The 17,362-nt window shown below is 52.6% G+C and overlaps 9 protein-coding genes across 9 annotated transcripts; 3 read left to right on the top strand and 6 right to left on the bottom strand.

Moving 5' to 3' along the window:
• Window positions 1-64: 64 nt before the first annotated feature.
• N7474_008941 (uncharacterized protein) lies at window positions 65-1,933 on the bottom strand (the record flags this gene model as incomplete). Its single annotated transcript, XM_057200351.1, has 1 exon — window positions 65-1,933. The coding sequence occupies one exon, from the start codon at window positions 1,931-1,933 to the stop codon at window positions 65-67; it is 1,869 nt and encodes a 622-aa protein (XP_057051052.1).
• A 360-nt stretch (window positions 1,934-2,293) lies between these two features.
• On the bottom strand, window positions 2,294-3,647 carry N7474_008940 (histidinol dehydrogenase family protein; the record flags this gene model as incomplete). Its single annotated transcript, XM_057200350.1, has 2 exons — window positions 2,294-3,233; window positions 3,286-3,647. 2 exons carry the CDS (start codon window positions 3,645-3,647, stop codon window positions 2,294-2,296), a joined length of 1,302 nt encoding a protein of 433 aa, XP_057051051.1.
• A 679-nt stretch (window positions 3,648-4,326) lies between these two features.
• N7474_008939 (putative C6 and C2H2 transcription factor RegA-like) lies at window positions 4,327-7,214 on the bottom strand (the record flags this gene model as incomplete). Its single annotated transcript, XM_057200349.1, is given in 4 exon segments — window positions 4,327-5,377; window positions 5,424-6,499; window positions 6,510-6,960; window positions 7,015-7,214. The coding sequence occupies 4 exon segments, from the start codon at window positions 7,212-7,214 to the stop codon at window positions 4,327-4,329; spliced, it is 2,778 nt and encodes a 925-aa protein (XP_057051050.1).
• A 765-nt stretch (window positions 7,215-7,979) lies between these two features.
• N7474_008938 (DODA-type extradiol aromatic ring-opening family dioxygenase) lies at window positions 7,980-8,847 on the top strand (the record flags this gene model as incomplete). The annotated part of the gene is made up of 2 exons (XM_057200348.1): window positions 7,980-8,073; window positions 8,096-8,847. The coding sequence occupies 2 exons, from the start codon at window positions 7,980-7,982 to the stop codon at window positions 8,845-8,847; spliced, it is 846 nt and encodes a 281-aa protein (XP_057051049.1).
• A 620-nt stretch (window positions 8,848-9,467) lies between these two features.
• N7474_008937 (uncharacterized protein) lies at window positions 9,468-11,117 on the bottom strand (the record flags this gene model as incomplete). Its single annotated transcript, XM_057200347.1, has 5 exons — window positions 9,468-9,799; window positions 9,853-9,968; window positions 10,016-10,105; window positions 10,152-10,657; window positions 10,728-11,117. 5 exons carry the CDS (start codon window positions 11,115-11,117, stop codon window positions 9,468-9,470), a joined length of 1,434 nt encoding a protein of 477 aa, XP_057051048.1.
• Window positions 11,118-11,245: 128 nt separating this feature from the next.
• Window positions 11,246-11,762, top strand: N7474_008936 (uncharacterized protein; the record flags this gene model as incomplete). Its single annotated transcript, XM_057200346.1, has 3 exons — window positions 11,246-11,271; window positions 11,322-11,625; window positions 11,682-11,762. 3 exons carry the CDS (start codon window positions 11,246-11,248, stop codon window positions 11,760-11,762), a joined length of 411 nt encoding a protein of 136 aa, XP_057051047.1.
• Window positions 11,763-11,853: 91 nt separating this feature from the next.
• N7474_008935 (cupin domain-containing protein) lies at window positions 11,854-12,441 on the bottom strand (the record flags this gene model as incomplete). Its single annotated transcript, XM_057200345.1, has 1 exon — window positions 11,854-12,441. The coding sequence occupies one exon, from the start codon at window positions 12,439-12,441 to the stop codon at window positions 11,854-11,856; it is 588 nt and encodes a 195-aa protein (XP_057051046.1).
• Window positions 12,442-12,882: 441 nt separating this feature from the next.
• On the bottom strand, window positions 12,883-14,653 carry N7474_008934 (CocE/NonD family hydrolase; the record flags this gene model as incomplete). The annotated part of the gene is made up of 2 exons (XM_057200344.1): window positions 12,883-14,371; window positions 14,460-14,653. The coding sequence occupies 2 exons, from the start codon at window positions 14,651-14,653 to the stop codon at window positions 12,883-12,885; spliced, it is 1,683 nt and encodes a 560-aa protein (XP_057051045.1).
• Window positions 14,654-14,963: 310 nt separating this feature from the next.
• On the top strand, window positions 14,964-17,270 carry N7474_008933 (uncharacterized protein; the record flags this gene model as incomplete). Its single annotated transcript, XM_057200343.1, has 3 exons — window positions 14,964-15,261; window positions 15,474-16,274; window positions 16,327-17,270. The coding sequence occupies 3 exons, from the start codon at window positions 14,964-14,966 to the stop codon at window positions 17,268-17,270; spliced, it is 2,043 nt and encodes a 680-aa protein (XP_057051044.1).
• Window positions 17,271-17,362: the final 92 nt, after the last annotated feature.

Here is a 17,362-nt window from a genome sequence, read left to right as displayed (position 1 = left end):
GTTCTATGAAGCCTATACTATCCAAAAACATGTCTCATCTCAGACATAGCACTGTCTTTCTTCTTCAAGTGACGTGCTCCTTCTCCTCTTCTTTGGGAATCCGAACCCAGAACAGTGTGATCAGTGCTCCAACGATCTCAGCCGCCAGTGCAAACCACCAGATTGCATGTAGTCCCTTCAGTCCAATATCACCATCAGCCCCCTGATCAACTTTGGTCCCAATGGCGCCCGCAACCGATGTCATGATTGCCGAACTGAGATTCTGCACGGTCACTAGCAGACTCCCGGCACTACCTTGGTAGGACCGACGGACATTACTCGTAATGTAGATTGATGCGGCGGCGAATGATAGGTCAGGGCCGAAGGTAACAAGAGCCACTCCAGGGAGGGACAAGGCCCAATAAGTGGTACCTGCGCTCTGCGGCAAGAAAAATGCCGGACCAAGCGCAAAGGCCAGCATAGAAGCCAGATAGATGTAATGGCCTGGGACGACGTGAAGGGTACGGCTCACGACCCAAGTTGCCAAAACCCCTACAATTGCGTTGGGAAGGAGGAAGAGTGCTACTGTCAGAGGGCTGGCATGCTGAATGCGGAGCCAGAACTGGACAGCGTAGAATTGCCACGCGCCAGAAAACGCCCCATACCCGATGAAGTATGCCACCATAAGGGGAGTGAAGCCGGGAGTCTTCCATAGTCGGTTAGGAATCAAAGGACGCGTAACCCAGTGTTCGACAAAGAAAAAGCCGACAAGGAGAAGAATGCCGACGACAGTCAAGGCATATGTATAGGGAGTCCACATCGTGACTGATCCTTGGGTAAGACCGAACAGCAAGCAAACGCAGCCAGACACCGCGAAGGCGGCCCCGATATAATCGAACTCACGGAGGGTCGGAGCCTCAGTGCCGGCAATATCGGCCACTGGACGCAGGGGAGGGATCGTGCGATAGGCAGCGACCAGACACAGGCCAGATAAGATGGCATTTGAGCCGAAAATCCAAGGCAGGTGTGCCTTCAGAGCACCGCCCTGAATTGCCCCGAGCCAGAAACCAAAAGGCGCAGTAGCCGACATGGCTGAGAAGACCCGGTTTTTCCGAAGCCCTGGGTTGTACACCCGACCGAGGATGCTCATGGATCCGGAGACAAGGATTCCAATGGATAGGCCTTGCATTGCACGGACGATATAAAAGAGAATTGCAGTAGAAGGCTTGACTGAGAAGGCGCCAATCACATTCCACAACGTCATCCAGCCAAAGGCCCCTACCATCAGTATCTTAGGCGGTGCCAAATCAGTAAGAGAGCCTGCCACCACAACAGAAAGGCCATTGGCCGTGCTGAAAGATCCAACTAGCCAGGGAAGCTCGCTGTTGCGGATGTCCAAAGCCCTTCTAAACTCTTCCTGATTGACGGTGATATCTCCAAGAAGAAAGGCAAAAAATAGAAGTCCGGCCGAGCACACGAGAACAAAGATCACTTCAGAGGTCAAGCTGCCCAGTTCCGGTGGGACGCCCTGGGATTTCATTTGGGGCGGCAAGCCTGCTTCCTCTGCCAGATCTGGCATCCGGGTCGGAGAATGATGCTTCACAGAACGGCGAGTTGTGCTCCGCTCACTGCGCCGGGATGGCATGGCTTGAAGCTCGAAATGGTCTTCAGGAGCCCGGTCGACATTGGACAACGTTCTAGAAAATGTTTCTAGCACTTCACCCATATGGGAGTCTCGCCGAGTCCTTGACGTGGGGACTGTATGTAGCTCAGTTGTAGCCACATCGTGAGAATTGGTCAGGTGAGAGAAGTCGTCAGACATTCTGCTGCTAGTTGTGTCCAGGCTGTTCGATGGAGAGGGAGAGCGACGCGAGTGAGTTGACCCCAAGTCATCCTGGTAGACATGGGTGCCAGTCTTGGTGCTGGCACCGTCTCTGTCTAGGCGGGGTGTCATTCTGTTGTCGGAAGCGTAGATTAAAACCCCGTGAGGCTTTGCATTTAGTGCAGTCAGAGAGAAAACCTGGCCATCAATAAAGAAGCAGATCGCGTTTTCCAAAAGACAACAAAATATTTAGGTGGAAGAAATTTTCCCTCGCGCTCTGTGCTAAAAGAAAGAAGCAAAATGTGACTGGCAGTGGAGACCGAACGTCATTTGTAGGACGGTTGAAGCATTTGGCTGAAATACCCGCCAACCACGGAAAATAGATTCCGACTATGTAGAAAGTATATTTAGGACTACACGTAGTTAGATAAGATTACCCACACTATTGCCCCTCATTCTTCGTGGCTGGTTCACATAGGCTATGTTTTTGCCTTATATCCACTCGAACTTGTCATTTAAATACTGATGAGCGCGAACGTCTCCGGAACGCGCATGGCCCTCGAAGTTTTCTGCACGAGCTGCCCGGCCACAGAGACGCCCCAGCTCGCCACTCTCCTCAGACGATGTCACTTCCTGATAGGTAACCGTCTTCAAGTACTTTCCAACCCACAGACCCCCCGTAAACCGCGCCGCGCCTCGAGTTGGAAGGACGTGATTCGTGCCGATGCATTTGTCGCCGTATGAAACGCACGTCTTCTCACCTAGGAAAAGGGCCCCGTAGTTGGACATCTTATCCAGTGCTTCCCGTGGCATCTGTGTCAGGATCTGAACGTGCTCAAACGCGAATTCGTCTGCGAGCTTGTAGGCTTGACCCAAGTCTTCGACGACAATGACCTCTCCTAGTCGGTCCCAGGACACCCCAGCAACGTCAGCCGTGGGTAGAATCTTGAGAAGACGATCGACTTCCTGAATCGTCTTCTCACCCACGCTCTGAGAATTGGTGATCAGCACCGCGGGAGAATCAAGGCCATGCTCGGCTTGCGACAAGAGGTCGGTCGCAACTACAAATGGATCCGCGTGCTCATCGGCCACAATTAGAATCTCTGTTGGACCGGCAGGGAGGTCAATGCCTATTTCCACCCCAAACAGCTGACGTTTCGCCTCCGCAACAAAAGCATTACCCGGACCGGCAATGAAATCAACCTTCTTCATTGTTGATGTCCCTATAGCCATGGCAGCGATAGCCTGCACACCACCCAGAAGGTAAATCTCGTCCGCCCCTGCATAGTGCATTGCCGCAACTGTGTTCGCGGGGATCTTTCCGGCAATCGGTGGCGTACAGGCGACCACGTGAGGCACCCCAGCGCATTTAGCTGTAAGAATCGTCATATGCGCCGATGCTAGAAGAGGATATCGACCGCCGGGAATATAACTGTCGCTCATCAGTAATCATTCAAAATAAGCCAATGGGAACCGAAACTCACGCGCCAACAGAGCTGATGGGAATATTTTTCTGTCCTAGATGTACGCCGGGACGGATCTCCATTTCAAAGTCCTTGAGCGACGCTTTCTGAGCCAGGGCAAAGACGCGGACATTCTCCTGGGCCTTCTTGATATCATCGATGATCTGCTGAGGCACAGTGGAAATGACTTGTTGTATCTCATCCTGAGAAAGTTTGAAGCTGCTGGGACTCCATTTATCGAATTTCTCGGAATAAGCTCTCACGGCGTCATCGCCTCTAGTGCGAATGTCGTCGATGACGGAGCGAACGATGGCAGGCACATCCGTCACTGGAGCCGGTCCAGGTCCGCTCGAGCGGTTTGGTTCTTTCAATCTCAGAACCATATTGCCGGATAGTATTGTTGAAAGCAGAGACACGAGAGAGCAGTGAACAGCGAGATTATCATATGGTGTTACTCAAATGCAGAGGTATTCTCTCCTAAATAATTCGCCATGGAAAGCTTAGGGATAAATTCGGCTTCGGCTCCGATCCCGGTGCAAACCCCGCTCCCTCAGTATGTAATGGGAACGTGGGCATCCGATCTGATAACCGGAACGTGGGGGAAATTCACAGTGTACCACCATTTCAGTGGTGTCAAGAAACTGCATTTCATTCGAGTTCCAGATGCGCGATATTTGGCCTGAAAATATCATGGGGTTCGTCGTGTACTGACAAAGTGGCAAGTCTGCAGTGCTCTGCGGCCAAGTCCTGCCAAAGCGTAAAGAGCGAACACATGAAGATTGTAACTCAGGTCAACAGCACAAGCAGTCATACAGAGTACGATCAGTGCGAAAGTGTTGAAGGTCCTTCTAGATTTAAACAAGAGGAGGTTAGACAACCGAGGCAATCATTGGAAATCTTGACCTGTATAAAACACAAAGAAATTGTAAGTTCATAATACAATAGTGGCACAAGGTCATAACGTCGAGTTTTATATTTGACAAAAACCTTACAAGGAAAAATCATAAGTGACGCAGCATGCTCATCGAGTCATACGCTGGGTATCATGTTGACATATTCGTACTAGTACATAATGGATTTTGAGGAATTAGTCCCGGTATCATTATCCTCCCCACGGGCACAGTGTCCCAAATCGCCCATCAATTGAGCGAGACTCTGCACCAGAGGTGGAATTGTATCGTTGGGCATCTGTCCCCGGAGCACGTCTTGGACCACCTGCATCACCGTCGCAGGGTCTGCCAGAAAAGCCGGTCCACTTGGACTTTGTAGGGCCGGAAGACCGCAACCCAACGTGACAAATTTAGATACGTCGGCCACCTCCTCGCCATCTAAGAACACAGTGGGTCCACGACTAGCGAGGTGAGCTGCCGGGCTTCCAAGAAGCTGAACATTCTTAGCCTTGGATACAACGCTATAGGACCAAAAGGCCAGACTGGCATAATATACGCCAATAGCCAAAAATCCAGTCAGGGAGCCAGGCGCCATCTCGCGAGCCGCACGAATAGTCTGACCTGCATGCCAGACAGCTCGCCGAGAATCTGGGCTTGTAATCCACTCCAGCGCGGAATGGTATACGCGGCGTGCTTCTTGTTTGTCTTCCTTCCCAGCGAAAAGCTGTAGTTCTTCAAGGGACATATGGAGGAGCATTGAAACAACCTCGCAAACGAGCACAATCTCCGGGCGGGATTGAACGCACAATTCGGAGCACACCATGCGGAAGTGTTGAAGCGCTCGGTCCAATTCTTGCTGACGGGAATTGGTCACTAGGGCATGCCAATGCTTCGAGTCTCCAGTCGAAATAAATCTCAGTCGATGATATTCATTGATCATTGCGGACATGCCATGAAGAAGGACCAAAGCCGTGAATTGGATATCAATGCGATCTTGGAAGACAGATAACTGAGACATGTCACGAAGTAAGTCGGCGAGTGACGGAATGCGTTCCGTAGTCATCGACTCAAGATAGAGCCCTTTCCACTCAGCAGCTGATTTAGCTTCCCATAATTGGCGCTTCGCCGGCAGTGGGAGTTCCAGGTCGGCATATGAAATGAGGGGATTGACGTTGAGGGCCATGGCTGTCTGTGCATCATGCAAAAATACATGGTATACAAGTCTGTGAAATTAGCAACTTTCGGAAAGATAATCTAGTCCAGTCTTACCTCTTGAAGGATTCTTGCTCAACCCATTCTCGCCACCTGCGTTCCAAAGCCTCGCCGGTGTCCTCAACAAGAGGCACAATCATAGTATATACCGAGCGACGAAATCTCAGAGCACGTCGAAGCATTGTTACTAATGGCTGCGTAAAACTCTCTGCTATTTCCGTCTTGCGTCGATTACCACTCCAGATACCGGCGTCGATGGTCAAGGAATAAGCCTGGGAAATCCGGAGATCGCGGGTGATACTATTGTCACTTTCATACTGTGTGGTGTAAGCTTTCTTCTCTGTTATTTGGGGAGTGATAATTACCCTCCCAGCCATATATAGCCGCACAATCTCGACCAGGGCATATCCAAGCTTTCTGATTGTTGGAACCGTAGAGCGAACGGCCGCAGCGGCCGCCAGCGCACCAAGGATGGCGGGATCTTGCTCATTCGGCTGGAAAGTTGGTCCATGGACCCAAGAGTCCACTCCATGTTTTTGAATCTCAAAATATTGTTGGATCAATCCGTCCAACAAGTCAGTACTGGGGAATGATCGCATAATGCGTCTCAGGTGGGCCTTGCGACTGGTCTCGAGAACCATGCCGAAGATCAGGTCACGGCCGTAGGGCGACAGCCGCTCACAGAGAATCTGGCGGTCGGACATCACGCTGGCCTCTGGGCTATCGATTGTCTGGGGGACAGACAGATTCTCATGGTCGTTGCACGCATAGTCCCCGTGGTTAGGCTTCCACGCTGACAGGGAGGAGCGGTGATAGGCCTCGGCACCCATTGCGATACCACTGTCGGCATCGAACTGGACATTGTTTTGTTCTGTGAGATGCTCATGTAACCCAGGAAGCAGATTTCGTGTATTATAAAAATCAATCAGACCGAAGTCGCCATCATTCAGGTCAAAATCAAACTGCACATTGTCTAGTGCGCCGTACTGAGTATATTCTGGAATCATGCTGGACGGATCGGGATCATTATACCGAGCCAATGAGGGAATTAAAGAGTCGGGGATAAAATTGGGGAAGAATGTGCCATCGACACTGAAAATCCCACTCTCGTGGTCATTGGGAGACACTGCCTTCTGTCAGCACGCTCTTGAGTTGCTGAACCATGACGGTCCTACCTTCATATTCCAATGAAACCTGCTCGTCACCGGGAGGCATTTGGTTCGGAGAAATGGCCATCTCCGGGGCTCCGCGTGGCGTTGCTAGTATATTTGTGGGCGGGAATTCATCTATTGGGGTTGAATTGGGCGAAAAGGTTGTTGCTACAGGCGTTGCTAGATTGTGCGGTTGGTCATCCGCGAGCAGGCTTTGCTGAAGTGGCTCCGGGGACGAATCCTGCAAGACGTCTTGCCAATCGCACTGCAAGTTTCGCTCGCGACACCGGCGGCAGGGCTTGTCCTCATCGCATTTCAGCTTCGAGGAGGCACACGCCTTACAGGCCTGTGATACCCGGCTTTGCTTGGTAATTGAAGAGCTTCGCTTGCGCTTGCGATCGCGGTCATGCACATGGCCAGCGGCATGTCGTTTTAACAGGTCTCTTTAGGGAACGTATTAGAATCAGGGTGAGTCAAGCGATGGTAAGAAAACCTACGGTCGGGCGAAGCCTTTGTCGCACACATCACAGACATAGGGCTTTTCGCGCGTGTGTGATCGTACGTGGCGGATCAAATGGTCTGCGCGATTATAGTGACGTTTACAGAAACCGCACTGAAAATACCCTCCCTCCTTGGACTTTGCGGGTGACTGTGACGCGTCCGGATGGTCGCCTTTGACAGATAAATCCTTTAGCATTGTGGGAAGGCATTTGCCTTAGGAGAGGATGGGGAGGGGAAAAGGAGAAAGCAGTCCGGAGGGGCAAATTGGAAGGTTTGTTGGATGTCGGGGAAGACTCAAACGGCCATCCCGCGATTCAGACGGGCGGACAATCAATCAGAGGGTCAGCCACTCTTCAGTTTCGCCTTTTTCCCCTGGTCGAGAGGTTCAGCGAGAGATGATCCGAGAATCCCGGTTGTTGCGGGAAGCCTGTAGAGCTCCACTGGCCTGCCCCAGGCCGTTTTGGGTCAACGGATTCCCCGGATTTCAGTTTTTGGGCTTGCGTAGCAGCTCAATTGGTGGGAAGCTGATTTGCCCATAGGTCTTTTCGTTGGGCCAGGCTGCAGGATGACCGGGGAACCTCCATCCCCGGAATCACAATTGACAAGGGACTCGTAATGCACATGAGGGGTAAATTAGGACAGGTGATCAGATTCACTCCAATAGCAATGCAGTGCTCGGCAGTAGTATGACTCGTTACGGCTTTTCTGGCGACAGAAGGGGGGCAGGGGAGGCGACCGGTCGGGATGTGGGGGACCACGTCCGAGATCCACATCAAGGTCGAAAAATAGTATCGCATTCAATATAATGGGGATAGGAGGGACCTCCAGTCTGGCGGTCGCAAACGCTTTATCTGCATCATTACAATGGGTCAGTTTTGTTTTCCTGTTTGTGGAGATCTTCCGCTCATCCAAGTATGTAGGGCTCACTCCGGTACACTTCCTTTCCCATGGCTCAACCATGATGCTGGGCGAGGAGTCCGACAGTGCCAATTACTGGAAGAAATGTGGAGATGAAGCACTGGCACGCAACATCAAGGGCGTTGTGATCATGGTAGGTCTGCTTGTGTGATTATCTAGCGTTTACGGAGACTTACTACTGGCAGGGTGCCCACTGGGACTGTATGGGGGACCGAATTGAGCTGTCAACAAATCCTAGCCCTGGGAAAAGCCCTGTTGCATATGTGAATCCCGACAAATACGTCAGTTACAAGCTCAACCCTGATCTACAGACCACCGAGCGCTGTATTGAGATGCTTGCCCGCGAGGGCTTCAACGTCGGCGGCAATCCAACTTTCGAATGGATTCATGACGTTTATCTCATTCTCATCCGCATGTTCCCCAGTGGCTGCCCACCGACCACATTGGTATCGGCCAATGCTCGCTATGACCCTCATTTCCATATGAAAATCGGCGCCACGCTAAGACCACTGCGCCGGGAGAACTACCTTATTATTGGCACTGGAGGTGCAGTTCACAATCTATATCGGAATCGCTGGGCACCGATGCTTCGATACCGGGACAACTTTGCGCTGGAAACACCCCCAGAAGACTGGGCCATGGAGTTCCGACAGGCAGTCGAGGATGTCATCACTAAGACCTCAGGGCCGCAGTTGCGCCGTGCGATGACACGACTGATGAAGCACCCGCGCTTTCGAGATGCGCATGCCACAGACGACCATTTCATGGCAGCTTTGTTTGTTGCGGGCGCCGCAGGAGACCCGGAGGACCAGAATACCCCGGCAATTATGGGCGCAGAGGACTGGGAGCTGACCAATATGTGCAACTCGCAGTTTACACTTGGCCGATGGCCGAAGGAAATTGCTTTCTGATGTGACAAACAATATGGGTAATTTACTTTAGATCTGGAACCCATACTTATATTATTCGTTTTTGTTGATCGGATCAAATCACTGAACACATTTTTCAATCGGAAGAAAAGCAAACATAGTTATCCGTTGCCGGCAATAATTTAGCTTTTGAAACAGTGGCCAGTGTGCCTTGTAACTGCAAGAGATGAGCGTTAGGTGATTTTGTTTAGATACAACGGGCCGCTAAGTCTCGCCGGAAGGTGACATCTCGTACTACACCATCCACCTGTATTTCAACGACGAGGGAGACCAGGACTTCTACGAAGTACTCAGGGCCCAGGACAAGGGACAGACAAATACCAACCCAAAGGCAAACTGCTAAGTGGCGCAACGTCATTCTTGCCCAGTTTCGAAGACGCAGCCAGGCATTTCTAGTTTCCCCCAGACGGGGTCGGTTCTGATCTTCCAACAGAAAGATTTACTAGACAGTGGAGATCCGGTTTTCAAGGGAACTAAATATACGATGAGACCCGGTATCATGTGTCTTATGACTCCAGATCCTTGCTCCTTCCATGCTTACTTTTTACTTCAAATCAAAATAAGAGACAGTATAATTGACTACCGATCAAAACCAAGTATTCCTACCCCCGGGTCCGCACGTAAACAAATGTATAGTACCCCAGGGTCGATACAGTCGCCACGAGCGATGCTAAGGTGATCAGCCCTCCTGTAATAATTCCTTGTTCAAAGAATCCAATCTTGAATCCTTGCCGTTGCTTCGTTGATGGAAGCGGGGCAAGAGCTTCCTGCCACAAGGCATTTGCTTTCGTCAGGTCGCTGTCACGCAAAATGGTCTCAATAGCATTCGAGTTTGCGGATGGGACTATCAATTGAGGCCTCGAAAGCTCAAAGTGTGATTGGGAATATCGGGTTTGGGTATCAGCAGGCTTGTCTGCTGGAAGAGCAGGACCGACTGCATTCATGGTTAGCATTTACAAAAAGAAATTGAACAAATAGGGAACATACTGAGCATGTGGCTTGGCACATGGTTCACCCACGAGATGTGGGCGTCGATAAACTGGGTCAAGTACTTCGCTGAGGCTGGAGAGGCAAATGCGTAGGTCGCAGCCAGCGTTTCGTTGCTGGTCTGATTAGCCTGATACGGGGAAGCATTAGGAGAAAAACATACAAATTGATATCGATGGCATCATCTAAGCTGGTGACCGCGTGAACCAGCAAGACTTTCTCATCAATCTTGCGCTGGAGCAAAGGCGATTTCCTGTCCATCAATCAGAATAATTCTCCAACTGTCCAAAGCTACTTACCGGTCCTGCACTTCGACCACCCCCCAGCTATCTCCCGAAACCAGCACTCGAGAACCCCTATCTTTGTGAACTGAGTTCAACAAAGTACTAGAGGTTGATCGTCTCGGAGAGCCGGGAGTTTGTCTGGCATCTCCATTCTCCCCAGCCAGATATTTCGAAGCGTGCTGGATTACGGCGCCCATGAAAGGCTTCATGGCGAACTCGTGCACAAGAACCACATCCGGAGAGTACGGTGAGCGCCCACCCAGAGCAAAACGGGCAGCTACCAGAGCCTCCGCAGCTTCGGAAATATTGCCCGTACGGTCAACGACAGCGACCGTCCTGGCCCCTGCGGGCGAGATAAGACCGTTTGTAGCATCGGCAGAGAAATTTTGCACGACCATAAGGACTTTGCTCAGAACTGCGGCATCAGGTCGTTGTCCTGTTATGGCAAACGTGTCGTGGTCCAATGCGTCCGGGAGAAGTCTGCGCAAGAGGGCCGGCAGAGCCATAGTATTTTGAGGAAGCTGTCAAATATTGTTATATAAACTGATCTCTCTAGGAGACAAAGCCATTGTTGGGGTCTCAATAACTCACTTCGACAATCACACAGTTGCCTGCTGCAAGAGCTGCACTCAGTGCAGATATGACTGAGAAGAACAAGGTATGCGTGCAAGGCTCAATATAGACAATGCCTGTGCCGCGCGAAGAATCTTGGCTGTCCTTGCCATTGGCAATGCGATATTCTTTCTCAAGATCTTTCTCCAGACTTAATGACAAAAAATGCGTACGAATCTCCTGCAGAGCCAAGACTACCTCCGCGCGAACCTCCTGGCGCGTATGCCCGGAGTCGGCGCGGATGGCGTCTTGAATTTCAGAAACATGTTGAGCAAGAATTGTCTGCAGTCGGTAGAATTGTGTCTGGCGATACCGAATGTTTTGGGTCCGGCCGTCAATATTAGCCGCAAGAATACGAGAGAAATCCATGTCGAGTGTGGGCGACGGTGATGGGGACTGTGGATTGCCTCGCGATACTTGAAGCAAGCACGCCCACTTTACCAAGCTCCCCGAAATTACGGTCTCGGAGCTCCCACATCCTCCGTCGCGTATAGCCTATGTCCGACATTCAGGATCTCGGGATGTGGGGGAGATGCGCGGACGCGGGCCCAGCCCTCATTGAATATGACCGAGCGAGGTCTGCAATGGAGCATTCTCTCATGCGATCATGTCTACCACCGCAACAACGACAACTACGCAGTCACTATCCATCCTCGCTGACTACGAGGTCCATCACAGCGATGTCGAACAACATTATACCACCGTGAATCCCGCGCCATCTTCCACCCAGCCGGCCAACTGGCCCTCGCATCACCGTCGCATGCCAGCGTATCGTCCAGCCAACCGCAATTTGGATCTCACCGAGCGTCCCGCTGGATCAAATGGGGCCGAGTTTGTGTTCATTCAGGTGATGCTGCATGGAGTGTGGCTCAATGCGGTACGTTTTTCTATCGAACTTATTGCATTGACCTTCTATTGACGAAAGGTGCCTAGTCGGTGGCACGGTTATGGCGATTTACCGGCGGGAGGATCAGTGATAAACTATTCCACTATGAAGTAGGCGGGGAGTGGTAATCTGATTGCAGCTCCATATATACATACAAAATGATTACTCAAATCTGTGTCGCGATATTGTGCTCATTCAAGTGTATGTACAAAGTAAAGCCTAAGTACTGCTCCTAACACCAATGCCATCCACCACCTCACCCAGCCTTTTCCCGTCAACCTCAACCTCTTCACACGGCATCAGCACATATAGCATCCGTGCCCACTGTCCCTTCTTCTCGCTTGTGACCGGATCTATCACATCGGGAGTAACATTCCTCCAGGCATGGTTTGTCCCACGCTGCACAGCGACGTCCCCACGCTTCATCAGTCTCGTCTCACCCGAATCCAGCACAAGCTCGACCTCCCCCTCCAGGACAACACCATAGTCCAAAGAGACGGTCCGATGCATGGGGCTTAACGCATGGGGCTGCATATCCACAATCCGACAGACAGAGCCACCAGAAATCGTAATGCCCGGCGGATTGACCAAGTAGTTCTTGTACTCTGCAATGTCGGCGTCTTTGTTCAACTGTGCAGGAAAGTGATCGGAGGTATAGGCCAGACTGAAATCGGCGCTATCAGCAATGGGCTGCACAGGCATGGTATCGGACAGGGTATTAGAAAATACCGCTTTGCCATCACTATTGTGGGTGGTGATGAAGCGATTGAGCGGGCGGATAGTTTTGGAGGGTCTGGTAGAAGCCATGGTGGACGTTCTCCTTCAAGAAAATGAATGGGACTGTTTTAGGATGACTTTGAGCAAGTGTAAATAGCCCGACACGGAGATTGGCGATCTATATTTCCGGCCACTATGTGATGAAACCTCCAGACCCCCTCATCGGGACCACTTTCGACCACATCGGAAGTGGGGAGATAGCATCAATTCCTCGGCCTCGGAAGGACTTAGTTACAATCGGGGTAAAAGGCTGACAAATGTACACATATCTTGCGGGACTTTGCCAAATTACTAGCATTCAGTAGTCTATGATCTATGTCCTTTCCATCTCACCGACTGGCGGCGGGAATAACAGGCAGAGTCAAATAATTGTCGCCGAGACCGAAATGGATATGATTTTGACCTTGGAAACGCTCGGGAGCCCTAGTAGATGTTCAGAGGCATTCAACTAAGATATGGGGGGATTTGAACTTACCGATCAATGGGTGAGTGGTGTTGGAAGATCCCACAGCCTTGAGTATCGCCGCTTGCGACCTCCAGAACTATCTTACCACCCTTCTCGACAACCACGTTTGTCGGCCACACTTCTACATCCACTGCATACACTTCACCAGGGATCACGGGCCGCGCATCAGTCGAGTAGTAGTCCCGGTGAGGCAACCAGGGCCGGTTTCGCGGGTGCTCGTGGTTGATTTGGCGCATGCTCACGCGTAGCCATCCCTTGCACAAAGGAACTGGGTCTCCCGCCGTGCCAGTGTAGAAGACCTCCTTTCCGGCGGGGGATATATGTCGGAGAGTTACGAACAGATCCATATCCTGAGGAGTGGGCTGACCGGGGTTGGCACTCATTGACACGTTCAGGTGGGCCACGACGTGACCCGTAATCTCAGTTTCCGTTTCAAATGGGGGCGTGGTGAATTGGATGAGCTGAGGGTTGTCGAGCGTGCCCAGGGCTTGGTAAGAGACCTTGCTGGGACGAGCCTCCTCGGGAGGTTCGGGAGTGGCGAGGAGTTCACGCTGAGAAGTCAGATAGAATCGTGTGTACTGGGTGCGAGCGATGGGCCATTCATTTTCGATTCTGCGAGGGAATTTTCTTTCCTCTTCGGCATTATCAAACCCTACGTCACCCTTGCGGAGGACGACGTCGACCTTGGGCGCAGTACCAGTAGACCACCCGGCACGATCATCCCCTTTGAGGAAAGCATCCAAGAAGCTCCGTTGCAGCTCGACCTCTTCAGCATAGTAAAAAGGCAGGTCGTGCCGTCCAGTAATAAACCGCAGATACTTGAGGTCTGAACCTGCATGGGTGTATCCCTCGACATTACCGCGGAGATGTAGCAAGATGCCACCCCAGTTAGCAACCGACAGAAGGGGCACCTGGATGTCCGACATGCTGTATTCCTTAGAGGCGTAGTAAAGGTCATCGCGGAATTGGTTTTCGACGTTATCAACCGTTTGGTCCTGGCGATTTTGAACCAGTTCCTCCTCAGGAAGATCACCTTCAATGGTATCCGGACCCCAATTCCTTGCGGCCCTGCCTGCTAGTCCATATTGGTTGCTGAGAACCTGGCGGTCCCACCAGAACTTGATGAATCCGTTAGACAGAATTCCACCGTGTCGACAACGATCCCGGTAGTAGTCCGACATACCCTCCCAGGGAATGATACAGGAAAGACCCTTGGGTTGGCGGGCAGCTACGCGCCACTGGCTGCCAGCGAAGTAACTGATCCCAAGCAAGCCTACCTTGCCCGACGACCAGGGCTGGTCGGCCGCCCACTCTACCACATCAAAGAACGCCTCGCTGGTGCCCCGGGACATGGTGTCGAGCTTACCCACTGACTGGCCTGTGCCGCGCTCGTCGGCTCGGACAACGACATAGCCATGGCCCGTCCAGAACTTGGGATCGGGCGTCTCCCAGGCCGAATGCTCTGACTTTTGCTCGGGATTCACTTCGCTGAAGCTTTTGGGATGAAAACTAAAAGCTCGGTCAGGTCCTAGTTTACTTTTGGGTTTTGTTTTTGAGGTTGGTGTAGAAGAAGTGAACGCACGCTTCGTAGCTGATATCCTTCCCGTATGGGCCGTAGGTGACAAGCACGGGGCATTTCTCTGATGTCTTTGGTCGATAGACATTGCATCGGACCAAGCCCGATTTGTCCTTCAGCGAGATAGACACATTCTGCTCGAAAATGTACGGGAACGAGGTCTCGTCGCGGGTGGTGATGTCCTGGATCTGGTTCGGCATTGCGGCAACGACAAAGAATAAATCAAGAAACTGTTACAAATGCGCGGCCGGACTAATTGCAAACACCAGAATTCATATAAGGTTGCATCAGTGTCTTTTCTCCACTGCTCCGGTTCTGGTGGTGTCTCCGCAGACGTGGAGCCGAAATGGCGTCCCGATGCTTTACAACATTCGGACATAAACTACAGGCCCGGCGAGCCGGGCGGAACCGAATGGAGGGGTTAATTTGGTAAGAGCAGATAAATAATAGCCGGCACGATGGCCTTGAATCGAGGTTTAATCAAACCATTTATTTGGAAATACGTTAACGATGACGCTCACAGAGCTGAAGAGTAACGGCCAAGATGGCCTCCGCGTCTTGATCGTTGGTGCTGGAATCGGCGGACTGGTCGCTGCAATTGCACTACGACAGCAGGGTCACCGTGTGGAGGTAAGTTACCCGTGTCAGAGAAACGAGGATGTAGCTGATCCGGAGCAGCTATTTGAACGCTCGCGCTTTGCCAACGAAATCGGAGCCGCCATCCACCTGTCACCGAATTGTAATGGGGTTCTGCGACGACTGGGCATTGACGCAACGGAGTTCGGGGCTGTGGAGGCAGAGATGGTTCGTTGCTTCACTTGCCATAGTTTTCCAGGTATTGTACTGATAGATACAGCTGCGTGAATACACACCGGCCGGCGAGACAGTCCATATCACCAAGGTCAAAGAACATGCGGCAATGTGGAGACATGTAAGGATGACTGGTCCATCACCGCAAGAAAGAAGAGTAACCATCTTTACAGCGTTGGCTCCTCGTTCATCGGGCCCATTTCCACGAAGGGCTGAAGGCTGCTGCCCTGGCGGAGGGACGTGGCCAGCCGGCTCGTCTGCATACCTCCAGCAAGGTCGTGGATGTTGATCCTCACGGAGCGACCGTCACCCTAGACAATGGCGAGGTCATTGACGGTGACGTGGTGCTCGGCGCCGACGGGGTCCACTCTCTGACTCGATCCAAGCTCTCGCAATCAAGCCCGATCACGCCCTTCAGCTCGGGCAAGAATGCGTTCCGCTTTCTCATCAGCCGCCAGGAAGCCCTGGATGACCCCGAAACCAAAAGCATTGCCCAGGACTTTGGGGCGGTGGATATGTGGGATGCGGACGACCGCCGGGTGGTCATCTACCCCTGCTCGCATAACCAGTTGCTGAATTTTGTCTGCATCCATCCCGACTCTGTGACCCAAATTGATGCCAGCGGGGACTCGTACAATCAACAGATTGGCAAGGATGCATTGCTGGGTGTGTTTAAGCATTTTAATCCGCAGGTTCGCAAACTGCTGGAAAAGGCCGACCCGCAGACTCTCAAGCTGTGGCCGCTGCTCGACATGAACACTCTCCCGACTTGGGTGGAAGACCGGTTGGCTGTTCTGGGAGACGCGGCACATCCCTTCCTGCCCTATCGCGCCTCCGGGGGTGCCATGGCCATTGAGGATGCTGTGTCACTAGCCGTGATGCTGCCGGCGGGGATCGAGCGCCACGAGGTGCCCGAGCGACTGCAGGTTTATGAAAAGGCCCGGCACCAGCGGGTCACGACCATCCAAGAGATGACCCGGGAGTCCAGTAAGCTCCTGGGCCCCGGTCGAGGTAAGATTCCCATGCATTCTTGGGGACTGGCCGCTGACAACCTCGTTCACAGCCTTTCAGATGGTCAACTACATCTATGGCCACGATGAGTTCGACCACTCGGCCCAGGTGCTGCGCAAGTATCTGTGGGCCAAAAACCCCGACGTCTACTGGCGCCAGCCCATCGTGTTCGGGCCCATGCCCGGCCCGCGCCAGGACGTCTGGGGACGCAACCGCGCAGCCCAGTCCCTCCAGTCCACGTTTACCACGGCGTCAGTCAAGTTCAAGACCAGCCGCACGCTGCTGCAGAATCTGTTCCCGTCGGACGCCTACAGCTTCATTTCACCGGGCACCGTTGCCCGGGCGAGTTTCTCGCAGACCACGCTCAGTGGGATGGATTGGCTGGGAGGTGGCGGGTATCGGCACCTGGGGCTGTACATTCACGGCGTCCAGTACACCAAGGCCAATGGGGAAGTGCTCGAGGGCACGTACATGCCGATTCTGTTCGAGAGCCTGGCAGACCCTATTGTGTCGGGCCGCGAGGAGCTCGGGATGCCGAAGCTATACACGGCGATTGACGTGCATCAGCGCAGGAGTTCCTACCGCGTGCAGACCAGCTGGCAGGGGGCGGTATGGGGGCATTTCGAGCTAGAGGACCTGCAAGAGGAAGACCCGAGCAGCGACCAGGGCACGATTGGCGGGGAGGCGGACGATGGCATCCTTGTCCACCGGTACATGCCCCAGGTTGGGCGGGATTCCAAGGGGAAGCCCGAGGCCGAGTACCCGGTTTTTGTGCCGCACGCCCAAGAGTCCAAAGTCGTGCCCTCGCGCGTCACGCGACTACGGCGGACGAAGAAAGCCAAAGTCGAGATCGACGGGCTGGACTGGGATGCGTTGCCGACGCTGCATCATGTCATTAGTCGGCTGGGTGAGATCCCCATGGACGAGATCCTGGACGCCAAGGTGGTCGAGGGTGAGGGAGTGCCGGACGTGTCGAGTGCGATGCGCATTGAGTGAGAGACTCTAAATCATGATGAAGAAGTTGTACTTCTGCTTCACCCTAAGCGGTGTGGGACGCGTTGTTGCTGCTGCCTCGGGCTCTAGCCCGA

This window comes from Penicillium riverlandense, assembly GCF_028828495.1.
Source record: "Penicillium riverlandense strain IBT 135883 chromosome Unknown utg000007l_segment0_segment0, whole genome shotgun sequence".
Taxonomy (NCBI): domain Eukaryota; kingdom Fungi; phylum Ascomycota; class Eurotiomycetes; order Eurotiales; family Aspergillaceae; genus Penicillium; species Penicillium riverlandense.
Note: the sequence above shows the minus strand (reverse complement) of the source record. Positions and strands in the feature narration are given on the sequence as shown.